This window comes from Zingiber officinale, chromosome 2A, assembly GCF_018446385.1.
Source record: "Zingiber officinale cultivar Zhangliang chromosome 2A, Zo_v1.1, whole genome shotgun sequence".
NCBI lineage: Eukaryota > Viridiplantae > Streptophyta > Magnoliopsida > Zingiberales > Zingiberaceae > Zingiber > Zingiber officinale.
The window spans coordinates 25,468,545-25,496,367 of record NC_055988.1 but is presented as its reverse complement, the minus strand read 5'-3'; the positions used below and the strand labels follow the sequence as shown (position 1 = coordinate 25,496,367).

Below are 27,823 nucleotides of genomic sequence, written 5' to 3'. Positions count from 1 at the left end.
AGTGCTCAAAGAAATGCCAAGACATTTTTATTATAAGAGAATTAAAGAATAACAAGTATAAGGAAGCTATAGTTAAAAAGAAAATAAGTATTTTACTTTTAAATGGCATGTACCGGACACAAGATCCATTGGGTGGGCTCCTAGATCGCCCCTAGGCACAAGATCGCCTAGAAGTACCTTAGTAGTTTCGGGATTAGCTACCTCGACTCTTATTAAGGATGCGCGCAAATTGGTACAATGTCGGGCCCAAGAGAAGTTTATTATTATTTTGAAGTATAAAAGTATTAAAGTATAAGTATTAAACAAGTGAAACAAGCTTCACATATATGTTTAGAATCAGTAAGTTTAGTTCTTCTTATTTCGAGCATGCAGTATTAGTTTGTATGTTTCCTTTATTGGTTTATGAGCATGATTAGCTATACATGTTTAGTATTTCAGTTAGTATGATTCCTTTATTGGTTTATGAGCATGATTAGCTATACATGTTTAGTATTTCAGTTAGTATGATTCCTTTGCTATTTATGAGCATGAGTAGGTTTATATGTTAGCATTCAGTTTTAGCATGTTTTTATTTATATACATGCATATCGAGTTTTTGTGAGTTAGATAGCGCTCACTAAGCTTTATGCTTATAGTTTGCATTTCCTCCTACTGCAGATAAAGGAAAAGCTAAAGTATGAAAGGAAGGCGACAAGGTGGTGGTGATGAAGGTGTGTGATGGTTGGACTATGGGGAGATCAAGAGTTTGCTAAGGAATTGTCAAGACCTTTCTGTTTAGAGTTTTTTTTTGTTTTCCTTAAACGCTATTATGAAGTTGGGACTGTAATTGAGTTTATTCCGTACTTGTAGCTTGTTATGTCTTATCGTTGGAGTTCTATCTGTTTACTATTGCTAGAATAGTTTCCTTTGAGTTATTGTGTTATTATTACTGCGTGGTTGTGAAAAAAAATGTGTTCCAGCCGCCTGTAGCTGAGTATATATTATTTGTATTGTTTTTTTGGTCACTGGTACAGGGGAGACTCTGTCGAAATTTTTCGGTAGGGATTTCTCGTAGTTAAGTAGCGTACCGGTTAAGTAGAGTTAGTAGATAAGTAACGGTCATCCTTAGAGAGTAGTAGTAGTAAGAAGGGTGGTCGTTACATCTCAGTTGTCCTTGGGTTGGGCTCCCATAGTCGTCCCTAGGTTTAGATAACCTAGTAAACCCTACTAGATTCGGGACTAGCTAACTCGGGTCTAATTAGGGATGCGCGTATAACAAGTGTTGGTGCAATTTCCAGTAGGTCAAGGTTGACCTAGTTGACCAAGCGTAAACCTTGGTCATGGTTTCGATGTTTGACAATATAGAAATACATGTAGACATGGACAATGCAGGTGCAGTTGTCCATACGGAGAGATACTGATCAAGGTCTGATCAGGTTGAATGAAGAAGAGTCAAGTAGGTCAAGGTTGACCGGATACTTGACTGGGAAGTCCTAACTGGGATGTTAGGCAGTTCGTAAAGTCCTGGTGAGTGAAGCCAGGCAGTTCGGAAAGTCCTGGTGAGTGAAGCCAGGCAGTCAGGAAATCCTGGTGAGTGAAGCCAGGTGAAAATCCTAGTGAGTGAAGCTAGGTGAAAGTGAAAGTCCTGGTGAGTGAAGCCAGGCAGTTGGAGAAAGTCCTGGTGAGTGAAGCTAGGCAGTTGGGAAGACCTGGTGAGTGAAGCCAGGCAGTGGGAAAGTCCTGGTTAGTGAAGCCAGGCAGTTGGAAAGTCCTGGTGAGTGAAGCCGGGCAGATTGGAAAACCTGGTGAGTGAAGCCAGGTGAAAACCCTAGTGAGTGAAGCTAGGTGAAAGTCCTGGTGAGTGAAGCCGGGCAAGGGAAAATCCAGATGGATCAAGGGTGATAAGACATCTTGTATTGTGAAGGTCAAGTAGGTCAAGGGAGTGACCGGATACTTGGCACGAAGAGAAAAGTCCAAGTGGGTCAAAGGGATTGACCGGACACTTGGTGGGGAGTCTTAGCAGGTCAAGGGAGTGACCGGATGCTAAGCATGATGTATCAATAGGTCAAGGTTGACCGGATGTTGGTTTGAAAGGTTTGAGACTTGGTTTGGGCAAAAACCAAGCTCTGGATCGATCAGTGGATCGATCCAGTGATACACTGGGTATCTGGATCGGTCTGGTGATCGATCAGTAATCAAATAGTAGCCTATTGAGTGTTATCTGATCGGTCTGCAGACCGATCAGGAAACAATGATCAGAAGGCAAAAAGTTCGGGAGAAAAGGAAGGGAATGCATGCTGATCGGTCCCTGGACCGATCAGAGGAAGCTTTGATTGGTCCCCAGGACCGATCAGAGGTATCCTGCACCGATCAGGCTTCAGCCTGATCGGTCCAGAACTATCCGTTGTGAGCCAACGGTCTTCTGTCTTCTGGCTTCTTCTTCGCAGGTGGATGCAGGTATAAGAGGGCTGAGGGCTTCTACAGTGCGATAACTCTCTCACTCTTCTTCTGGTCCGAAGCTTCTGCTTCTTCACTGCTGTGCTCTTGAGCTTTGCTGAGCTTCGAAGCTTCGGGTGAGCTTCTTCGACTGAGTTGCTTGTTGGCATTTGTCCGTGAAGTTGGTGCTTCATCCGGGACTTCAGTCAACGAGAAGGCAAGCGAGTATTTGTACATTCATTGTGTATTTTGTTCTTGCTCTTCTTTGTATTTCCATATTGCTGTTGCAAGTTATTGTGGCGAGGTTTCTCCACCCACAAGGAGTACTTATTAGCCGGTTCTCCGGGGACTTATCCACCGACGGATTGATAGGGCTCGTCCACCTTACGGACACGCCGAGGAGTAGGAGTATCACCTCCGAACCTCGTTACATCCATCGAGTTTGAGGTTTGTTTTCTTCCTTTTCGTTTCTACGTTTCATTTCCGCTGCGCTAACCCTAATCGTAGGAAGAAACCAGAAGGATTTGGGGTCGGCTATTCACACCCCTTCTCTAGCCGCGACCATCGATCCTAACAAGTGGTATCAGAGCGAGGTTGCTCTTCGCCGGATTAACACCCGAGGGAGCACAAGCTAGAGATGGATCAACTCGGAGAAGACATCACCATTCCACCTTTCTATGATCGCGACGACTTCGCGTTTTGGAAGGTAAGAATGAAGTACTTTCTTATGACTAACCTTGAAAATTGGAGTTGTGTTCAATTAGGTTTCAAGCCTCCGATGGACAAGAAAGGAGAAACCCTAGAGAAGAAGGAGTGGACCAAGGAACAAGTCCATCAATCCCTAGTCAACGATGAGGTATTGAAAATTTTTGAATTTTCTTTACCTAATGATGTTTTGTGTAGGATAGGTGGATATAACGATGCCAAGGAGTTGTGGAACAACTTGGCAAAGTTCCATGAGGAGAACTCCACTTCAAGCCATGAAGAGGAGTCAAGCGAGCCAAGGAGTTCACATCATGGAGGGATGGATTTAGAAGTTGAGGGCTACTCAATATCTAAAGAAGAAGAGGAGGAGAGTTCTTTTTCAAGTTCGGAGCAAGAAGAAGAAGCGTCTACCTCCGGAAGGGATGAAGGAGAGAGCGTTCATCCATCCTCAACTCTAGGTAACTCAAGCCATTTAGTTTCTAGCAAATTACACATAATGTGATTTGAGTGTAGGGAATTTGGACATTACAAGAGTAAATGTCCAAAGAGGGTTAGAAAGACTCCACCGGCGCCAAAGGTCAAGGAAGCCGGAGTCCCAACACGCAAGGGCAAGGAGCACGTGGTGTGCTTCCAATGCAAGCGAAGGGGACACTATAGGAGCCAATGTCCGAGGGGGAGGCAATCTCACAAGGATAAGAGACCGAGCACATCGATAGGGGGAGCTAAGGCAAACCCTAAGGTAATCTCTAAGGCACATTATTACAATACTAGTAAGATGCATGCTAGTAGTTTGATTGCAATTGACAATAATGATAAGCATGATAATTATAGAAATCGATACACATGCTTAGGTGCCAAACATGTGAGCCTAGATAATGATAACACTAGGAAATCCAACCCTAGGATCAACTCATCTAAGGTTAAGGGAAACCTAGATAGGAATCCCAAAACTACTAGACACATGCCTAGGAATACCTCAAAGAAAAATGAAAAATTAAAAATTGAGGTATTAGAGAAGGAGAATCAAGTCTTGAGGTCAAGACTTGATACTTTGGAAAAGGCTCTTAAGAACTTGGAGAAGTCATCTCTAGGGTTTAAGGGTCAAAAACCAATGTCCAAGGACAAGAAATGTTTGGGTCACAAACCTAAGTCCCAAGTGGTCAAGCCCACTTATCACAATGTTCCATTCGATTATGGAACAAGATCTAGGGCTAGAAAGACCATCACCAAGGTCACAAGGAGAGTCACCCCTAGAGTGGATCTTGATGAGTCCCAAATGACCAAGACTTTAAAGCCTAGGAGGGTCATTAGGAGGGTTGCTAGGGAAGTCATCCCTAGTAAATATTTAGTGAACCCAATGAGCTCCAATAGGTATTGGGTTCCTAGGAGCGTGATTTCATCACGCTAGATTAGTTAGGGTGTGTCAACCTTACTTGAATAGGTAGTTAACCTAATCATGACAAAAGGTGGCACTTTAGGATTTTTCAAGGTATAATCAAGCCTTGAAAATGAAATTAAGAATTATTCCTAAGGTGATTAGAATGTGCCAATCAAATTTGAGGAGTTTTCTAGAGTCAATCTAATTGGCACATAGTGATCTAAAAATCTTTGGTATAAGATGCTAGGTCTATTACACTTAGGAATATAGAACCTATGGTAAAATGATCAAAATTATCAAAAATGGCAACTAAGGCTAGAATTAGGTATTTTCTATACCTCTATGTGCTATTTGCCATATATTGTTTGTCATATGCCATGTCATGACATCATATTTATTTTATGATCATTTAAAATGTCATGATAATGCTTAGGTTAGTTAAATGTCATGTTTTATTTAAATTTCATACTTTATGCCATGACATCATGACATTGACACATGTTTTCATTTATGATACTATTTTATGCCATGTCATCATCTTTTGCATTTATAATCAATTAATTTGATTTAAGGACAAAAACATAATTTGATATGGAAATCAAATTGTTATTTAGAAAAATGCATGAGAACTTAGATTAAGCTAACCTAAACTCATATCTCACATCAAAATTGACTTGGATGTGTTTGATACACCTTAGATGTGTGTGAGATATTAGGATTGTGAGTTAGGATCAAGGTGCATAGTTCTTGTACCTAGATGAGCCTAATTCTAATTGGGGATCGTAGGGAAAGCTTGTGTACAAGTCATGTACATTTAGCCCTAAGATTGTGGTCCCAAATTAAAGGGTTTAAAATCATTTTAAAATTGATTTGAAAAACCTTGATGAAGCTTTTCTAGTGATAGCATTCATCATTGAGCAAAGTGATACAAAGGTTGAGTTAAACTTGAACTATCTCAAAGTTTTTCGAACTTTGTATCAAGTTTTGAAAATGGAAGTTATTTTCATAGAAAACTATTTTTCCATGATAGTATATGGTATGAGGAATGTATCCTCAAAATTTCACAATTTTTGGAATTTTCTGTAATTTTCTAAAGGTTTCTGAATTTCGTGGAGAGAAATCAGAACTTATCAGACCTTTATCAGGTTTGTGGACCGATCAGAAGGGTTTCTGATCGGTCCAGGGGAGCCTGGATCGGTCACTGTGACCGATCCAGAGGGAGCCTGATCGGTCTGGTAACCGATCAGGGCGTGCCAACCTGCTGAATTTCGACTGTTTGTCTGAAATTGCAGCTATGGAAGTGGTGTTTTAGAGTTCTAAAGGTTTGAAACTCTCCAAGACATTGTTGGTGCAATGGTCAAGGGGGAGTTTTACCTATTAGTCAAGGAGGAGTTGACTTTTAGGGGGAGTTTTTACTCGTCGAAATTTTTGAGGATGAGTGATATGGGATTATCACTAAGTTGATTGTTGAATTTAGTATCAAGGGGGAAATTAAGGGTTTCAATGAAAGGTATGGGACTTTCATTAGGAAGAAACTCTTGACCTTGATTCACTCCTTTTGATGTGTGTCAAAAAGGGGAAGAATGTCTAGAGAATGTTCAAGGAAGAACATTGGAGTTAGTGGGAGAGTTTGTTGATCACGACGAGTGAAGTTGTGAACAACGATAACTTACTCTTCAGGGGGAGAGTTTGTTGATGTGTGCCAATAGGGGGAGAATGAAGGGTTTAAGTTAGATCTTCATTATCTAAGAAGGAGGTTGCCTTCTTAGAAGGAGAATGTAAGGTTGTAACTTATGTTTCATTACCTAGTGGCATGAGGAAAGTTGAGGCTATTGGATTAGCCTAACTTAAAGGTATTGTCAAACATCAAAAAGGGGGAGATTGTTGGTGCAATTTCCAGTAGGTCAAGGTTGACCTAGTTGACCAAGCGTAAACCTTGGTCATGGTTTCGATGTTTGACAATACAGAAATACATGTAGACATGGACAATGCAGGTGCAGTTGTCCATACGGAGAGATACTGATCAAGGTCTGATCAGGTTGAATGAAGAAGAGTCAAGTAGGTCAAGGTTGACCGGATACTTGACTGAGAAGTCCTAACTGGGATGTTAGGCAGTTCGTAAAGTCCTGGTGAGTGAAGTCAGGCAGTTCGGAAAGTCCTGGTAAGTGAAGCCAGGCAGTCAGGAAATCCTGGTGAGTGAAGCCAGATGAAAATCCTAGTGAGTAGGCAATAGAGACTCTCATTTATGGATTTGATTCCATGATAATCAAATAAGTCCAAGTGCAATAATTCTAGTATTGAATTGTTATCACTTCGTTATTCTTTGATTGTGGATGGTCGAAAAGAACTGTTAAAATGACTTAACACACTGTTCCAATGTAGTTTCTGGCCAAAATCAACTACAACCTACAATTTTTACAAATTTAATTTATTAACAACAAAATTAAAACTGGTGGAATATTTTCCAAATCGAGCTTCACATCGTTCTGGAGGGCCTGATATGGTAAAATATTAGGTCCATGTTGGCCCTGATATTATCTCATATCAGAACCAACGTGATGATCCCATATCAGGCGCTTTCTGGATATCTTCTATGATTTTTGATATATCCTATGTGTTGAACAAGTTCATGATACTTACCTTTGCTGTCGCACCTTCTTGTTTCATTCTGAAAGGAGAGTATTTAGGTGAACAAAACCCTAAACACTTAAATGGACAGACCTTTGTGTGAATTTCGTTGAAGACCCTTAACATCCGTCGCCTTAGATGTGCAGATTTCGTTTGAAACTCTTGGCGTCGCATTAGAGGGGCACACTGTGTGGGTTCCATCAAAAACCCTGGACGCTGGGACACACGAAGGCAAGATTTCGCTGGGGACGATGACTATGGATTTCCATGAGTTAAGAAAGAGGGGAATGAATCTCGTATGTATCCGAACTATTTTATTAATTTTATATTTAAAACTAAACAAATGTAGCTCGGATGTATTGGAAAACGACATCCAGAGGAAGGGGATTTAGACGGTTGACGGGAGGGATAGGAAGGGAATGTCACTATTTTTAATATATTTTTTTTGATAAATTTAAAACTAAGATGCTTATTGTAATAAATAAGAAAACCTGACTACTTCTTTTAATAAAAAAACTGCTAATCTTTCTCTTCTTTTCCAGCTTTCTTAAAAAAACAATCTTTTCTGCCTGGATCCGCACCTCAGCGTAAACAAAGCACCTTCAGATTGAAAGGGGTACAATTTGTTTGTTGATTTGAACAACTCAGGTGTAACTGAAGGGTTTCAATGGCTCTTTAGTTGGGCCAGAAAGGCACATATGAACCTTTAGTTGGGCCTTCAGTCGAGATCGAAGACTTCTGCTCGCGGAGAATACTCTCCCGGTCCCGACCGATGCCGCTTCCTTCCCCCGTCCGCCGACGGCGCATCCTCCTCCTCCTGTAGCTGGTCGCAGGTATTTCCTTTCTTTTCCACTCCGTTTAATCGTCGTTGGTATTCTTCCATTCTTTGCGGCTGTTAGTCGCCCATCGGCAGGCGAGGGTTTTGTTGCCAGCTTAATCATCAACATGAATCAATGTATTTTCGATTTTTTTTAATTTTTTGTTGTTTATGTGTTTCTGCTCATCTGGAAATCTTTTGTTTCTGAATAGATTGAGTGCGAGTCATGGATATTATCTCTCAGCTACAAGAGCAAGTGAACGCCATGGGCTTGCTTATCTTGAATACCTTTGGAACCCTGCAGAGAGATGCTCCCCCTGTCCGTCTGTCACCTAACTATCCTGAGCCAGCAGCTAATGCTTCAGAAGAGACCATTGACATTATGGAGCATCCAAAGACAATGAGTGCCGCTCTAGTTGAAGCTGCAAAGAAGGTCCTTTTTCCCCCTCTTTCTGATCTTACTGGATTGCTGTGAATTTCCCAGAAATCGTGCACTTTAAATGTCCTAAGAAGTGGAAAATTTAGTGATTGTTATGGATTTGTCTTAGTTTCTTGTGTGGAAAATGAGAGATTAAAACTAGTTGATGAAAACCAGCAGATGAAATTTTCATTCTAACTTTTAGTGATCAATGTTGGACAATCTGTTGTCGGAGATATTGGGGAAATTACAGAGTTGAAATTACTCAAAATCAATTCTAACTTATTTATTAAGATGACCTGAGCGGATAATCTCAGGCTGCCAGCTGGGCTAGTTTTGTCAAGCTTTCAGTGGTCCGAGTTGCAAAGCTGATGCAGTGTGTAGCAGATTTGGGAATCGATCGTCGAATCGGGAAGAAAATTCGTTGATTAAGATATCGAGGCTTTGTTCAATGCAGTTTTCTTGAAACAAATTCGTTCCACCTCCGGCTGTGCTTTGAGATTCTCTTGGATTGTCTGTTCCCAGGATACAACGGCAAAACCACGCATGCAACCAAGCACTGGTTGTTCGTGGCGAACTGAGAATGCACCCAAGTGCTATCACGAGTAGTTCAGTCGAACGAATGCACGACTGAGAGAAAAGAATCGGCGAACGAAGGTGGAGGAATTCTTTTGTTTTTGCTTTCGTTTTTGCTCTCGCTCTTGCTCTTGCTCTTGCTCTGCTCAAGATCTAGTCTCCTTATATAGATCTCACCTTCCGTGCAATGAATGATCAAATTATGGTCATTTAATATTGGGTTTAATGTTACCATTAATGAGTTTAATGTAATGTCGAGACATTACGGAATCATTATTAATGAGTTTAATGACATCATTAATGCCGAGACGTTATGAAGTCATCATTAATGAGTTTAATATCAAAATTAATGTCAAGATATTACGGAATTTTCATTAATTTTATATTAATACTTCCGTTACACTCTTGAGCAGGTAGTAAAAAGAGATTCAAGTGGCAAAATGATGGTTTATTCACTTGGGCAAATCGTGCCTTGACCGGCCCGACATTCAACATGCACAGGTCGTGCTCGTACACGAGTCAACCTTGGTTCAGTATAATCCGAGCCATGAATTTACACCCACTCCTGCGCACCCACGCGTGAGAGGGTCTCTCCCCATGCATATGTTTACAACATCAATGCATATGCCATAATTTAAACTAACAATAAAGCCAAAAGACTTCTAATGTCCGACTAACGATCCATGCACAATAGAGTCTCTTCATCTCTATCTTTTTATTCCATTCACATTTCCAATAATCCCCTATATGAATGGAATACATGGTATGTAATAGCATTCAATAGTTAAGTATAGGATAGGTAGATTTTACCCAGTCTTCCCTTTTGAAGATCTGTTTGCTAACTGGCTAACAATAGATATGATGTCCTTGAACTGTTGTGTCGTCTGTGTAAGCATTGACAAATCTCACCAAGACTCTCCCTGATACAGTTCAGTTCTCATAAGTATTTTCGTTCTTAACCATGAACACACTTGATTTTGTGAGAAACTCTAAATATTGTGCCTCGAATTCTTTTCGAAGCGGCTCCACTTATTTTTTATATAGGTGATCTATCGAGAGTAACCTTCTACTCTTCTTGATTATTAAAAGTCCATCAACTTACCCTAGTCTGGTCACTGTTTTATTGGATTATCCCCCACAATGTGTCTAGTCAGTGCAAATTAGTTGTCCCTTTGAACCTAGTTCTTGGGATCTCCAGTCAGTATAGGTTGGGTGTCCTCTGTATTGATTGCTGACAATGACATCAAACTCATTTCTCGTGATGAGCTTGCAACTAATTCTCGATTTAACCCTTTGGTTAACGGATCCGCTAGGTTATCCTTTGGCTTCACATAGTCAACAGTTGAGAGTAGTTGTCTGATGGTATTATGTCTACGACGTATATGCCTAGACTTACCATTATACAGATAGCTCTGTGCCTGACCAATTGCTGATTGACTATCGCAATGTATGCAAATTGCTGGCACAAGTTTCGGCCATCTTGGAATATCTTCTAAGAATTGTCGTAGCCATTCAACCTTTTCACCACATTTGTCAAGAGCTGCAAACTCAGATTCCATCATGGATCTAGTTATTACCGTTTGCTTAGAAGATTTTCAGAAAATGACTGCATCTCCTAGAGTGAATACATATCTACTTGTAGTCTTAGAGTCTTTTATATCAGACATTCAACTCGCATCGTTGTATCATTCGATCACAGCAGGATATCTCGTATAATGCAGTCCATATTCATGAGTATACCTCAAGTACCTCAGTACTTTTGTTATCCCTTTTCGGTACTCAACACCGGGATTACTCGTATATGTATTCAGTTTACTTACTGCGTAGGTCAAGTCTGGTCGTATATAACTTATCAGGTATATCAGACTTCCAATCACTCGAGAATACTCTATCTGAGAGATACTTTTACCTCGATTTTTCGATAGATGTTGATTCGTATCTATCAGCGTTCGTGCCAACGCAGTATCACCCTTAGTGAATTTCTCAAGAATTTTGTCCACGTAATGGGACTGACTAAGAACAAGTCCTTCTGTCGTTCTAAGAATTTTGATTCCTAGAATCACATTAGCTAAGCTCATGTCTTTCATATCAAATCTTGAGTTCAACATATCTTTAGTGGATTTGATTATCTTATCATTACTCCCAATGACAAGTATGTCAATTTATATATAGGCACAAGATGACGTAGTCATTCTCTATGGCTTTCATGTAGACACATTTATTACACTTATTGATCTTGAATCTACATTCTTTCATGACATTATCAAATTTCTCATGTTACTACTTTGATGATTGTTTTAAGCCATATAATGGCTACCAATCTACAAACCTTGTTTTCCTGTCCTGACATAGAAAATCCTGCATTTTGCTCCATGTAGATTTTCTCTTCTAAATTTCCGTTTAAAAAAGCTATTTTATATCCATCTGATATATTTCGTGATTCTACAAAGTGGCTATAGCTAACAATACTCTAATAGAAGTTATTCTCGACACCAGAGAATACGTATCAAAGTAATCAAGGCATTTTCGTTGTCGGTATCCTTTGATTATCAATCTGGTCTTATACTTATCAATTGTGTCATCTGACTTCATTTTCTTCTTGAAGATCCACTTGCAACCTAGTGGTTTACTTCTTGGAGGAAGATCCACAAGTTCCCAAGTGTGATTTTGCAAGATAGATTTTATCTTATATACAATTGTCTCTTTCTAGTGAGATCCGTCAGAAGAGCTTACGACTTCAGAATAACTTCGGGGCTCACTTTCCAATATGAAAGTGATAAAATTTGATCCGTAAGATTTTTTCACCCGAGCTCTTTTGCTCCATCTAAGCTCAACCTCGACTGATTTATCATCATCTTCTTCGTCTTGTGTTTCATATGCCCATTTTGAAGAGCTAACATGCTCTTGGGTTTTATACGGAAATACATGCTCGAAGAACGAGACATTTCTCGATTTTATTATCGAGTTCTTATGTATATCTGACATTTGTGACTCATACATAAAAAATCGATACGCACTGCTATTATGTGCATATCCAATAAATATGCAATCAACTGTCTTTGGTTCTATTTTAATCCTTTTCGGATCAGACACCAACATTTTGGTAAGACGCCCCCACATTCGTAAATATTTATAGGACGGTTGTCTTTCATTTCACAATTCATCAGCGCTCTTATCTATCTTATTCTGGGGCACCTTATTTAAAAGGTAATTAGTTGTTAACACAACTTCCTCCCACATGAACTCTAGCTGTTTAGAGCTCAATAGAAGAGCTTTCATCATCTCCTTTAGAGTTTGATTCTTCCGCTCAGCAACTCCATTTTGCTTAGGAATTATAAAGAGCTGTTATTTCGTATCTGATCTCATGTTCAGTACACAACTCAGCGAACGGTGATACATATTCACCGCTTCGGTGGCTTTGAAACACCTCAATCTTCTTATTAAGTTGATTTTTAACTTCATTCTTATATAGAGCAAGTTTCCCTATAGCTTCATCCTTACTTTTGAGAAGATACACATAATAATATTTTATGTTATCATTTATAAAAGTGATGAAGTATTTATTTCCATCACGTGTTGGCGTACCTTTGAGGTCGCACACGTCGGTGTGAATTAGCCCAAGTGGTTCGTTGCTTCTCTCAACATGTTGAAAGGATGACCTTGTCATTTTTGTTTCAACACAAATCTCACACTTGTATTTTAGGTCAAGGTGGAATGTAGGTATGCTTCGCATATTTATTAATTTATGTAACACATCGTAGTTAACATGTCCTAGTTTACCATGCTACAAACATGAAACTCAAGCATATAAGTGAAAGAGCTTTCATCTTTATTTATCTTAGGCCTAATGGTCATTACATTGAGCTTGAACGACCCATCAGATACATAATCCCTTTCTACAAACATTCCATTATTTGACAGTACAATTCTGACTCAAAAACAATGCGAAAGTCATGCTTGCTTAACAGTGATCCGGACATTAGATTCTTCCGAATCTTCGAAACATACAACACATTATTTAAAGTAAGGTGTCATTTTCAACACCACTTTTCCTTGGCTAATGATGTCCGAGGTTGCTGAGTTCCCCATGAACAGCTTGTTTCCATTGACTTCTTCAAAGTTGTAGAGCAGCTCCTTATTGTAGCAGACATGTCTGGTGCCTCCAGTATCGATCCACCATTGTCGTGGGTTTGAACTGACCAGGTTTAGTTCAGAGACCACTACGCAGAGGTCGTCCATTTCTAGTCTCTCGTTCAGGTTAGTCTCCTGTTTCTTCTTCGGCTTTCTGCATTCCGAAGATTTATGACCAGTTCGACCACAATTGAAGCACTTCCTAGAGAATTTCTTAATAACTCCTCTGGGTCCTATCTTGGAAGTCTTTGGGTTCTTTCGCTTCGAGTTTTGACCGTGCTCGACCACGTTGGCTTTCGTATCTTGAGAGAATAGCTTTCTCCCTGAATTCTTGTTGTCTTCTTCAATGCGAAATCTAACAATGAGTTCTTCCACATTCATCTCCTTTCGCTTGTGTTTCAAGTTGTTCTTGAAGTCCTTCAAGTCTAGAGGCAATTTCTCAATAATAGCAGCCACGTAGAAGATTTCACTCATAACCATCCCTTTTGAGTGGATCTCGTGCAAGATCACCTAAAGCTCTTGGACTTGGCTGATCACCGTCTTGGAGTCAACCTTTTGTAGTCCAGGAATCAACCCATGATAAACTTCTTGGCCCCTGCATCCTCCGTCTTGTACTTCTTGTCCAGGGACTCCCACAACTCCTTAGTCGTTCTCTTCATGCTATACACAACATACAGTGAGTCGGTAAAGCAGTTGAGGATGTAGTTTCGGCAAAGGAATTCAAAATGAGTTCATGCCTCCACTGCACTGATGGCCTGCACGTCAGTATCCTCAGCACGCTTGGGAGGGTCCTCGGTCAAGAATTGAGTCAGATTGAGCGTGGTCAAGTAGAAAAATATCTTCTGCTGTCGCCTTTTGAAATTCACTCTAGTGAACTTCTTTGGTTTCCCCATGGTTGATTGACATAGTTTCAATCGGGGCGGAGAGGGCCTTAAGATGTTGAGTCTGTTGCACCTTAATACTTTGTTCTGTGACCATGTCAATAGAACTCAATCTATTTCAAGATTGTTGGACAACATGTTGTCGGAGATATTGGGGAAATTACAGAATTGAAATAACACAAAATCAATTCTAATTTATCTGTTGAGATGACCTGAGCGGATAATTTCACGCTGCCAGCGAGACTGGTTCTGCCAAGCTTCCGGTGGTCCGAGTTGCAAAGTTGATACGGTGTGTAGTAGAATCGGGAGTTGATCGCCGAATCGGGAAGAAAATTCACTAAGATACCGAGGCCTCGTTCAACGTAATTTCCTTAAAACATATTCGTCCCACCTCTGGCTGTGCTTCGAGGTTCTCTCGGGTCGTCTGTTCCCAAAATAAAACGGCAAAACCACGCACGCAACCAAGTACTGGTTGTTCATGGCGAATTGAGAATGCACTCGAATGCTATCATGAGTGGTTCAGCCAAACAGATGCATGGCTGAGAGAAAAGAATCGGGGAACGAAGATGGAGGAATTATTTTGCTTTCGCTTTCGCTTTTGCTCTTGTTGTTGCTCTTACTTTTGCTCAAGATCCAGCCTCCTTATATGGGAGCTCTCACCTTGCCTGCAATGAATGACCAAATTATGGTCATTTAATGTTGGGTTTAATGTCGTCATTAATATAATGTCGAGATGTTACGGAATCATTATTAATGGGTTTAATGACGTCATCAATGCCGAGACATTACGAAGTCACCATTAATGAGTTTAATATCATCATTAATGTCGAGACGTTAAGGAATTGCCATTAATTTTATATTAATGCTTCCGTTACACTCTGCTCAGCAGAAAGAGATGGCAAAATGTTGGTTTATTCACTTAGGCAAATCTTACCTTAACCGGTCCGGCATTCAACGTGCGCAGGTCGTGCTCGCACACGAATCAACCTTGGTTCAGTATAATCCAGGTCTTGGATTTGCACTCACCCCTACGCACCCACACGTGAGAGAGTCTCTCCCCATGTATATGTTTACAATATCAATGCATGTATCATAATTTAAACCAACAATAAAGTCAAGAGATTTCTAATGTGGGATTAACAATTCATGCACAATAGAGTCTCTTCGTCTTCACCTCTTTATTCCATTCACATTTCCAACAATCAATGTCATACTTTTTTTGTTCATTGATATATTTTCTCGTGCCACTCTGTAGCCTTATCCGGTGTTTTAAAAATACTGATTATACTTTCAAGTTCTAACCTGAAGAAATATTTTGTTTTCTATGTCATTACTGTATCCTCTTTATTTCTACTAAGCAGAGTGCTTCTTTCATAGCAGTTTGATGTCCTTGTTACTGCCTTGCCCTTATCAGGGGAAGAGGCTCAGCTCAAAAGAATTGCAGAACTCCAGGTAAATGGATAATTTGGCTTAGTCTTCACAGTTCTGGAAATGACCTCTTGTAAAAAGCAGGGTAAGACTGCGTACAATGGATCCTTCCCCAAGATCCTGCAAGGCGGGAGCTTCATGCACCAGGCTGCCCTTTTTAGTCTTCACAGTTCACATTGAAATGAACTGGAGTTTTGGAAGGAAAAACAACATATCTCTATGTTACTACTACTTTTGTGAGCTCAAACTGTTTGTTTGTCACTTGATTTTCAGGCAGAGAATGAAGCAGTGCGTTTGGAGCTTCAAAAACAACTAGAGGCCACAGGCATGTTGTGTTCCTACCATTCTAGAATGGAGTTTTTCAGTTTTCTTGTTTGTAATGGGACTACATCAAATCATATTATTTTTTATATGATGGTTTATTTGATCCAAAGCCATACACTGTGTTTTATGAAATCTGGACCAAAGTTTGAGAAACTAGCATTAGCTCGCTTTTGTATGAAAAACACGATACAATAAAGGTGGTTTATCCTTTGATATTTCATTTTAATGAAAGATCATAAAGATAGACAATACTTGTTTCCATATTCTCATTGCAACTACAAATTTATTCGCTGAACAAAATGAAAGAAGATTCCAGTTACCTTTTTCTCTTCATGCCTTAGGTAACATTATGCCTTATTTTCACAGCCTACTTTCGTCTTGTTGATTCAGATATATTAATACTTGGGAAGTCAAAGAATACAGAAAACTGATGTTTCTCTAATGCACTCTTTGGTAAAAGAAGCATACCAAAGATACGGAAAATGCTTCCTAGTGTTATTTTTTTTGTTTTTGTATATTAATTATCGTTTACCAAAGTGTCCAATGTAAAGTAATTCTTCCTACAATTTACTATTCTAACTTGTTTAGCTTTTCTAATGTAAGGTACTAGATAGGTGAATTATTATAGATAACATGATATATGTTTAGCTTGCAAATGGTATATAATGGTGTTAAATTGTGGAGTCTCATGAATTTAATTCTTTTTGGACAATTTATTTTAACACAGAGAAAGAGTTGAAGCAGGTTCAGGAGCTCTTCGATGAAGCGGCAGATAACTGTTTGAACCTTAAAAAACCTGTTTAATCAAAGTGCCAGTAAGTTAATATGTTAATTTTTGATGGCCACTCCATTTCCTTATTGCAACTTTATTTACCATGCTGTTTGATTTTACATTTTGGAGATGTGTTTAGATGGAATTCATTTAGTATTGCAGAAAATATTTTTAAGGGTATTAAAATAATTAGGATGGTTTATTATAGAATAATTTCAATTTGAAGAATTTTTTGCTTCTTCCACTTCTCAGTCCATCCATCTTGTATTATTTGTTCCTTAATATATTAGCCGAACCCTTCTCTATTAGACATGACAGTTGCCATCCATATGTTCCAATTATTTAGGTTGGCTATGTTTCACCATTGAGCCATATCAATCTTATTGCGAATATTGTTGTGACGTAGTTTTTCATTGCTCATTAAATCCTTCATCTTTTCCTTCCAAACTTGTTAATAATATTGGGTGTCGATTAATTCCTTCAATTGACTTGTCTTATATACAGAAAAGTAATTGATAGTATATAGCATCTTGAATCTTCCCCTTGGCCTTCTAAATTTTTCTTTTTTATTTGACCAGAAACAATCAATCATAGTTGTTGGGTCACGATGGTCAGTTAACTGTTTTTGTTCACCATCAAAGCAAAAACATAACTAAGATATTAAAACTCCTACTTAATACTATATAATTATAGTCTCAAGACAAAAACTATAGTATTCTTACTTAATTTGGGTACTTTGAACTAGGTATCCGCATCCTACCCAAGATCCAAGTACGCTATATTTTTGGGATTTGTAAACCCACTCAAAACCTAAATATTCCAAATTTCTTGATCAAAGTAGACAAATCCATTTGATCAAATTTTTTGCCCACCCTTATATGTATGATTGAATGCCATATATGATATGAAATGTATCAATAATTCAAATTTGCAACATTCATAAAAAATGTCATCATAGTCAATGTTGGACAGTTTCTTTTTTTTTCAATTATACATTTTGCAATAATTACAAAAGAGTAAGAGATGAGTTTATTGTTGTTAAAAAGATTATGATATTATGTGCCATTTTTGAAATATCTTCATTTGATTTATTTTGTTGATGGCACAAAAATGATACTCTTGTTTGTTGAAATTGGCTTTCATAGCCAATTGGTCGAATAGGAACATGGATGACTATTTTGCAAGGAGGCTTTCATAAATTAATTTCTTGTATGAATGAGAAATTAATGTACAAAATTCTTCAAGTAATAAAGGGTTGGTCTAATTTTATCGGATGAAGATCTTGGCTTGAGTGTAATTCATAGATATGAATGTATGGGTGCTAACTTAAATACGAGCAAGTGTTAATTCTCATGAAATCAATATATGATGCTAAATTGTTTGAAAATAATGGAATTGATAAATCCCAAATTTGGCTTACAAACAGAAGGTTGAAAATTGGGTCACAAACAGAAGAATGGATTTAATAAAGCAGGGGTACTTTAATTAATTCCTAAATTAAATCAATGCTTACTTTCATGTTTGTGCCCACCACTACTTGTGGCACGTCCGTAGGTGCTCGACTACTACTCCCAATGAAAGTTCATTGTGCCTACACCTCAAATTTAGAGGAGCACGTTCTACCCATCAGTCATTAACTTATCGATGAACTACCCTAAACTAGTTGGATCAACTTCGACATATCTCATCTAACATTGCTTATTATTGGGTTAAATACTCAATTTATTATGAAAATTTGATGTTTTATTGAGTTGAACGAACTTTCAATTTTAATAAATCTATGCATGTACTTTTAATTTTATAACAAATTTATTCCATTATTAATTTAACACATTATAAAAGGCAGTCCAATGCACGAAGCAACCGTCAATATGGGGTTCCGAGGAAGAGTTTATTGTTCTCAACTTTCCCTGCATTCTAAGAAACTATTTTCGTGACTTGAATATATGACCTTTAGGTCATGGGTAACAATTTTATCGTCATGCCAAAACTCCCTTTTTAATTTAACACATTATATTTGATAAAATGATATTGTTGTTATATATGCATTGAAATATCAAAAATTCCTGCCATTTTTAGCAATTATTCCTTTATCATTATCATGGTGGCAAAAGGTGAATATGCTCGTCCCAACGCCCCTGCCAACCCGTCCCGGACCAATACGGAGGAGATAAATCGCGGACGGTTATTAACCTTTGGAATAATGACTAATACATAAGGGAGACATTATCACTTATATCACAAAATTGTCATGTTTTGGACTAGTTTGTGGCACTCCCAAGTTTAGGCACATATCATGGGTTAGTGAGGAAAGTTACTTGACTTTGATAAAGTAAAACAATTTAAATGGAGTTATCAAGTTCAAATTGAAAAAACAAACAAATCAAACAAATGACAGTTTATACACTAAATAGGTATGCTTTGGTTGGGTTGATAGAAGTAACATAAAAATTAGTTTTGGTTTTGGTTGGAGTAACTGTGAAGTAGCACAACAAGATAATTTAATCTAACATATTGATTATATAACAAAATTTTGAGTCATAAAGTTGTAATTTTATAAACTAAAATAAAGATCATGATGTTTGAATGCAAATTTGGTTCAAACTGAACCTAACTTGTACCAAACCAACAATTTTGGTTATCTTTCAATTTGATTTACATATTAATTTGCTTTTGTTTTATTTAAAAAATTAACATTACAATTTTTGGTTCAATCCAATTGGTTCAATTTGGTGTCGTTGGAACCGAATGAAAACTCATGATTGAAGTCAATTTTTAGCTTTAAAATGTAATGGTTAGTTCTTTCATTGGTTGATTTGTGATTTTCATGGTAAGGTGAGTGTTTTGGAAAGAGTTAGTTGTGTGATGGCAGTGCCACCATCAGAACCTCACTCGTCACCCATCAGGTGATTTTGGATTTGGTTGGATTGTATAACTCGATGAAAGGCATCGAACCTTAACTCTTAAATGAAGGAGATTACGATCATCCAGAGAATTGTGTCCTGATAGAGTTTTTAAAGTTATAATCCAGTGGTTAATTTTAAACTATGAATTAATTGACAACATTGTGATACTTTAGATTTAATCCCACATTTGAAGTAATGGACAAAACGAGGAGTTTATAGGTTTTGATGAGTTAACAATATTCAAAATCTTCATCTACCTTCTCTGCACTTGTATCTGTAACTTACACTGACGCTAACATTTGGAATAATGAAGACTTAATATTTCTATTGATCTCGCATAAAATATCTTAAAATAGCATTAGCAATGAACTACCATTGATTGGTATGTAATTGTATTCAAAAGTGTATGTTGCTAAGTCTAAATTGTTGTAGTGCAAGAATATGTTGGTGTTGTTATAAAATAACTTTTAAGAAATGATAATTGTAGTTCCAGATCAATTCATTTCTTCTCTCACCGAGCTGATTACATTTTTTTTCCTCCAAAATGCAGAGCACACATGGTACTAGAGATCCCTTCTTATGATGTGGGGGTTGAGCAGCAGCAGAGACATTCTTTGAGCTGTGGGTCTTTGTATATTGAGTTTTTGGGAACCTGAAGTTCCAAATTATGCGTGATTTGTAGTGCCATTCGATAGTTTCAACGTAAAAAATAGCTTTCAGCATAAGATTTGTTTGGATGTTAAATTATTTGTCCTTTCGCCAGATTTCCCATCACATTTAACAGCATGTTGCAAATAATAATAATAATAATAATAATAATAATAATAATAATAATGTGGTGTGGGAATTGGTCTAAAAACGTAGGGCATTGGGATGAGTTTTTATGAGTATTTTTTGATTAATTTAGGTGTTTGGTGAAAATTTTTCATAGGACTGGATGATTGTTTTTAGGATTAGTTAATAGGAAGAATTAGATATTTAGATTATTAAATAATAATAATAATAGAAAAAAATTCTGTTGCTAAGTGGTTTGTAAAAAGAAAATAATGATAAGATGCTTATATATGAATTTGTAATCGTGCTACAAAGATTATTCAATACACGTTCATACTCGGGATATACATAGGGATGTAAATGAATCAAACGGTTCGCGAGTTATTCGTAGTTCGATTCGATAAAAAACTCGTTCGAGTTCGTTTGTTTATTTTATCGAGCGGAGCTTGATCTTAAGGATATTCGGCTCGTGAACAGGTTCGTTTATAGACTCGCGAGCCAAAAAAATGAGTCTTAAATCGAGCCAAAAAAACGAGCTCTAAAATGAGCTAAAAAAACGAGCTCTAAAACGAGCCAAAAAATGAGCCAAAAAATGAGCTCTAAAACGAGCCAAAAACGAACCCTAAATGAGTCCGAGCTCACTTAACGAGTTAAGCTCGTTAACTTTGATAATCGAGCTAATAACGAGCTGAGCTCGAATTGTTCGCGAGCTTGATAATTCTAAAACGAGCCGAGTTCGAGCCTTGTGATAAAAGCTCGATTCGAGCTCGAGCCGAGCTTGAGCCCGAATATAACTTAAACAAGCCGAGCTCGAGCTTAATATTGTTCGACTCGATTCAGCTCGTTTACATCCCTAGATATACAACTCCAACGTAGCTAAAGCATATACCCGATCAAGAGGAGGCTACCTAATCCTAATGTTCCAGTTAAGAGAGGTTATATGATAAAACATTGTTATCAATCAAGTGCATTAAGGCTCGTGATATCTAAATGGGGCGTTCAATCATGAGATGCCAGAATTATAAGTCGTCCATCGTGAGCGCTTTCCGATTTATCTTGATGGGACCGGACCAGTCGTCCCAGGTTCAATGTTGTTGGAACCCCAAGGTTGTTTTGGTGTGATCAACAAGTTAAGTTAGGTCCTGTGCTGTTTTAACCTTGTGTTTAAGTGTGCAGAAGCTTAGGAACACAGGTAGTCGAGCGGAAGACGCAGCTAGCGAGAAGGACGACAGTCTGAGGGACGAGGTGTTATGGAAGAGTACACCGACGGACGAGAAGGAAGCGTGCGGTGATTCCGAGGGACGAAAGCCGGAGCGGAAGATTGCTCGGGGAGCAAGAGACGCAGCTAGCGAGAAGGATGACACGCGGTGCGTCTGAGGGACGAAGACTGCGGATGAGTACGCCGGTGGACGAGAAGGAAACACACGGCGATTCCGAGGGACGAGAAGCCGGAGGGAAGCCTGCTCGAGAAGACTGGAACTTGGGTTCGGGTGAGCCCTTTTCCGGATTGCCGAGATCACCCAAGCGAGCGGATCCGGAGCGGAAGAACCGGACCGAGGCAGGACTGAATCAGAGAAGAGGTCCCAGACGAAAAAGTCAACGCCTGTTGACTTTGGGCTCCGGGGCGCCCGGAGCCCTCCGGGGCACCCGGAACCCCTTCCAAGCGCCCGGACCTTGAATATTGACCAGAACGCGTCTAATGCATTCTGGACGTTGGGGGATAAAGTTTTATCCCCCCCAGGGCCCTCGGAACCCTTCCAAGCGCCCCGACCAAGGCTATAAATATAGTCTTGGTCCAGAAGCTTTTCAACGAACTCTGAATTGTAATTCCAACGCTTGTAAGCTTTAGTCTAGAGTTGAGCTTCTGTTTTCTGCACTTCAACGCTGTACAAGGCTTCTTCGCCTGAAGGAATTTTTAGTGAGCTTAATCTTCCTTGGATTAATAACCACATTGGTTGTAATCAAATAAACCTTTTGTGCCTCGCTTTTTCTTTATGCTTTTAATTTATCAGCTTACTTTATTATTTATGCAAGTGTTAGCTTAAAAAGTTCGAGAAGGGTTGTTTTGTTTTTTATTTTGCAGGACTAACCAACAACCCCCTTCTAACCGACCCAACAGTCCTACAGATGCTACCTGGTTCATTATATATGATATCTAAAATATAATATATCCTACCCCATGGGTACAATGCAATGATAATACATTCAAGTTTGTTTATATTTTATAATCGACTATCTAACGACTAATGTTTTGTATACTTGGGAGAACGGTAAATAAAATTAGGGAAAAGTTTTCATCGTTTACTTTATTAAAATTTTAAGAGTGAAGAGATGTGCAATCCATCAACGGATACTTTTTGAGCTAAAATAGATCATCTCAAAATCAAGTGGAAAGCAACGGATAGAAAAAAAATAATGTATGTACCTGATGCGGTGATAAGAAGGGGCCCACCTTGGGAAAAGTCTTCCCCACAATGGAGGTCAAAGTCAAGGTAGTCAACGCCCCACTATCACTGACTGGGTGGGCAAGTGGTTCGCTGACCAAGATATAAAAGGCCCGATCCGACATCACTACTAGCTCGCCCACCAGCTGAGCTAAGACGCTCAAGACAGGAATGAACGCCAAGTGTCTGCAGAAGCAGGCCGAGCAGCTACTCCGCTCGACCTTAGATCAATGCTCAGATCAGTAGAGTAGAGTCACGCCCGAGTGAACCACACACGGACAACGCTATTACAGCCGAGCGACTATCCCGTTCAATCAAGGTACACGTGCAACAACCAGACAACGAAAGTATCGACCAAGCGGCTACCTCACTCGGTAAGTAGTCACTCATCAGCAAGATAACGGACTCTAGGCGAGCGACCATCCCGCTCGGTCCAGCTATGGACGACACATGAACAGGGGACTTTCAGCCGAGCGACTATTTTGTTCGGCTGGGCAACAGACACAGTAGGATATCCTTCAACATCCTTTTGGGAGTAAGTGCCACCGATGGGCGGCATGGTCAGACAGAGGATTGTACGACGGAAACTTCCACTGTATATGTTCGGTCTGTTAAGGTACTATGTCAGGGATACTTTACTGACATGTCTCTTCAAGGAAAACTTGGATTTACGTGCCCGCTTTAAGAAGCGTGCACACACGCTACAGGAGCCTTATATAAAGGGGGTCCAGACATCAACGGAGGTATGCTTTTCTCGCAATTTCTACAGTTGCGCTATAGCTTTCTTTGCTTCCTACTTCGTTTGAGACTGACTTGAGTGTCGGAGGGCGATCGTCGGGGACCCCTTCCCCAGCTCAGCACTGACGCTGCTTGTGTCGCAAGCGTGAGTGAAGTCCCTCGGAGGTCAGCAGGAGCGCCACGTCCCCAACATCCACCTCCTCGACTTTCGGACAGAATCAGTACCCTTTTTCATTTACAAAATTACATTGTATATATATAAATGACACATGTATCTTTTTAACCCATAAAATTACATTATATACTTAAAAAAAAAATGATGCATGTATTCTTTTTCAATTATAAAAATTATATCATATATAGCCACTTTCCTCAATGTAAACAAACATCTAGAAAAAGAAATTTCTTTTCGTTTTTGTTATCTTCCAATACTCCTAGATTTATTTAATTTCATTTATTTATCATCCACTCCTTTAAATAAATAGGGTATAAGAGTTGGAGGAGTTTTTATCGGTCGATTATATTTCTATTCTATTATAATAAATTTATTATCCAATTGATCACAATTGCATCCTTGGACAAGTGGATAATGATTTTTAATGAGGATGCATAATCATTAAAAAAAAAATGAAACAATTTATTAAATTTAAGAAAACCTCGTATTGGTCATTTTCTTTATATTCATCGAGGATAATAAATCTGGTCAGGTCGGCTCATTTTCAGGAAGTCGGTCTAAGTCGGTAATTCAAACACGAAAATTCATTCATCTCTCTGTCTCTCTCATCTCAATCTTTCTCTCTCATCTCTTCTCGTTCGCCTAATTCGTTTCAGCTTGATGGAAAAGGATACGAAACGGTCGCCGAGCTCATTACGTCCCTCAGAAATCTCCGTCTTGCTCTGGAATCCCTCATCAGTGAACAAAACGACCTGCGAAAATACTTTCGTGATTCTTTCTGTAAGATTATCTTCCTATCCTTGATTTGCCTCTCTTTGGTTGTATTGGATTATTTTGTTTCTAGCTATGAGGGTTTTGTTGGACCTGATATGTTCGAGTGGTAATACCTGTACGAATTGTCAGTATTTTTTTTTTTTTGGTGCGTTTTGCATGAATGATAACTATGGTGTTGGAGGAATTCTAGGCCGCTTTATTACTAATAGGTTTTATGCACTGATTTGTGAGAATTATTGGGAAAGAAAACCATTCATGTTCTACTATTGAGCTATTCTATTAAGGACTTAGTGTAGGAAATGGGGAACGTGGGCAAGCCCACGTTACCCACTACTCTTAAGGAAAAAAGTCCCTTTTATGGGGTAATTCCCATATAAAGGGTGCGTCCAAAGGTAGTTCAAGAAGGGGTGTGGAAAAACGAGAGGAAGAAGAACATCCGAGGCTGCGGGATTTGGTCCGTGAAATTACGGAGAACTTTCCGTTTTTGTGATCGTTCTTCTGACAACAAATCCTGCCATCGCCAATTGCAGATTTACGAGAGATCGCTATAAGTTTTTATAGGATTTTATCATGCTATAGAATTGCTAAATTGGTATCAGAGCTGTGTTAGTTTTAAATGCAAATAAATCCCTAAATCCTTACCGCGGCATTGAATCCATTTTATGGTTTAGTTCTGTTCGTTTTGTATGCTGGGCAAAATCGCGACTGAGTCGTGATTAGCGACTGTTGCCAGACCCCAACGGAGTTTGTCTCCGTCTTGTTTTACCGTAACCAAGCAAGATTGCGTCCATGTTGCAATCTGCCAAAGTCGCCGACGCCTAAAGCAGCCATGATCAGTGGTTGTAATAAGGCCTCGAGGGAACACCTACGGAGTTTGTCTCCGATCGTGGCCGGCGGCGTGCTCATGGCCGCCTCTCACAGTTTTTGTGTAACATGGCACTGACGAACCACGTTTGTCGCGGGTGAGGCGGGTGAGGTGGTGTGCGGCATGGGCTCGTGGCGAAGAAATGAGCGGCGGCGAAAAACGTGGAGTTGAAAAAACGTAGCTAGTTTCTGTAGAGTTTTTTTTTTAACCATTAAGTTTTTTTACTCTTAGCATTAAACTCTGATTAATTAATGCATTAAAAAAAAAGTGTGAGATTTGATTCTCACGATTCATGCATGCAAATATTAAATCATTTGCAAAAAAGTAGGTTTTAAAAACATGTTTTTTTTAATCGATTAAGTCCAAATCAAAATGGGATTGAACCAGATAAGTCCAATCAGACCCAGATTTGATTTTAAATCAGTGATTGATTTAATTGGACTTAGACTAGATATGATCAAATGATCAGATTTGTTCTAATGGGTCAGATTTGATCAAATGATTAGATTTATTCTAATAGGTCAGACTTAATCCAATGGGCATTGGTTTGATCAAACGTACCTGAGTTTGATCAATAAGTCTGAAATTGACTGAAATGAGCTTAGATCAAACAGTAACAAAACATAGGTACAGAAAATCCTTGTCCAATTAGATTTATTCTAATTGAGGACAATGAACCAAGCTTAGGATCTCGATTCCCGACCGATCCGATGGGTCAGTAGACCTAGACTCCTGAAAATCGAGAAGATTTATTTTTCTTGATTTATTATGTTAGTTCTATGCCTGTATAAATTGAATTAAGCCGGTTTTATATTGGTTAATTGGTTTTGTACTAACTTACTTAATTTCAATTTTTTCAGATGGCTAGTCGCGATATACGACAACATGAGCTTTGGGAGGAGATTAAGGAGCTTGATTATGACCCGATTTACGGAGTCGTATGACTTATTGGTCGGCTCGATCGGTTGTTTTGGAAACTTAAGCGAGAAGAATTTCTAGGCCAAGACACACACAAAAGATGAGCTTTGGTTTATTCACTGTCGGAACAAATTAGACAGATAGCACTCCAACTTTAGGATGATTCTGAAGGACACATCTCATATTCAGAGATGTACAGACATTTACTTCATTTAGCTTGGGTCCTGAAGAATCAGAAGAGGGTCCAGATGAATCTAAAGAGGGTTCAAAAGAAGATCCTGAAGAATTAGAGGAGGATCCAGACGAGTGTGTGGAGGATCCAGAAGAGGATTCGATTGTAGATCCGATAGAGAATCCTGAAGTTGTCTCACCTGTGATTACGCTAAATGAGTCCAGGATGAAAGGAATTATGTTGGCCACTGCACTAGTGTCTGTCCTAGTGGGAGTGGTGGTAGCCTATCTAGTTTATTAGAGTTCTGTTATTGTTATTATGTATGAACAATATTAGTCCATTTTGTTTATGTTAGTTTGTTATATGTTAACAATATGAAGCATATTTATATTAATGATATGTTCATTCATATGTTTGTTTATGCTGTTTACTTTACATGATGTATGATACTATTTGATTAGTTCATTATGAGTATAATAAATAATGATTAGTTCATTAGTTAGAATGTGTGTAATAGTATTGATCAATATTGATTTGATTGATCATACGAATGATGAGTAAAAACATAGTTATAATTTGATTTTGTAAACCAACTCAAATTAATATTTAGTCAATCATAAATTGCATACATATGAATTAGAATACTTAATAATGTGTTTATTTACGATAGATTATGGCAACCAAAAACATTATAACTGAACTCAACAAGGGTGGAAAATTTAATGGGGATAACTATAAGATCTGGCACCTCAGGATACAGTATGTACTTGAGGAACAAAAAGTTCTGGAAACTATAAATCAAGTTATGATAAAACCTGTAGATTATCCCACTACACAACACAGACAAGATCTTGATGCCTATAAGGCATGGAAGAAAAAGGACTCCACTACGGGCATATTGATTAGTTCAATAATAGATGACTTAGCTTTTGAGTATGAGTCATATCTTTCGGGTCATGCAGTCTGGGTAGCCCTTAAGGAGAAATAAAGTGGAGTAAGTCTGAGCAAGTTTCGAAGCTGACGATCAAGTTTGACAACTACAAGAAGCATCCGAATGTGTTAATGGTTCAACACCTCAAAGAGATGTCGAATATGATTTGGGAGCTTTGCTGGTCATGAGTTGACCGATGAATAATAGGTTTAAGCAGTTGTTCGTTCCCTTCCAGATTCTTTGGAAACCATGAAGCGGACCCTAACTCACAGTCTGACTTTCACTAATGTCTCATGTCATGTAGAATTAGAGGCGGAGAGACTTGAATCCGCAAGGATTTCTGGACTAGCCTATGTGGTCATGTGTATTTGATTTCTCATAAATACACATTATGACTTTTGTGACACATTATAACTCGTTTGACTTGAATCCATTTATTGATGATTTTCGGTCATGTGTATTTGATTTCTCATAAATCTGAAGCATTGAATTACTTCATTCGTTATATGAACGAAGTTGAGAATCAAACAGAATGTAAAGTTAAGACTTTATGTACTGACTATGGAGGGGAATATTTGTCTGATATGTTCAAAATAATATGTAATAATAGAGGAATTATTAGACAGTTGACAATCCCTGAAACTCCACAACAA

At 38.7% G+C, this 27,823-nt stretch overlaps 1 protein-coding gene across 2 annotated transcripts; it reads left to right on the top strand.

Moving 5' to 3' along the window:
- Positions 1 to 7,682: 7,682 nt before the first annotated feature.
- LOC122040962 (mediator of RNA polymerase II transcription subunit 21-like) lies at positions 7,683 to 20,123 on the top strand. 2 transcript variants are annotated; one of them, XM_042600460.1, is made up of 6 exons: positions 7,700 to 7,959; positions 8,156 to 8,376; positions 15,330 to 15,401; positions 15,651 to 15,702; positions 16,429 to 16,516; positions 19,930 to 20,123. In XM_042600460.1, the coding sequence occupies exons 2-5, from the start codon at positions 8,170 to 8,172 to the stop codon at positions 16,503 to 16,505; spliced, it is 408 nt and encodes a 135-aa protein (XP_042456394.1). In that variant the 5' UTR covers positions 7,700 to 7,959; positions 8,156 to 8,169; the 3' UTR covers positions 16,506 to 16,516; positions 19,930 to 20,123. The 2 variants fall into 2 exon arrangements, 1 of the variants encoding a protein (XP_042456394.1); XR_006128754.1 differs by having other exon boundaries at positions 7,683 to 7,959; positions 15,651 to 16,516.
- Positions 20,124 to 27,823: the final 7,700 nt, after the last annotated feature.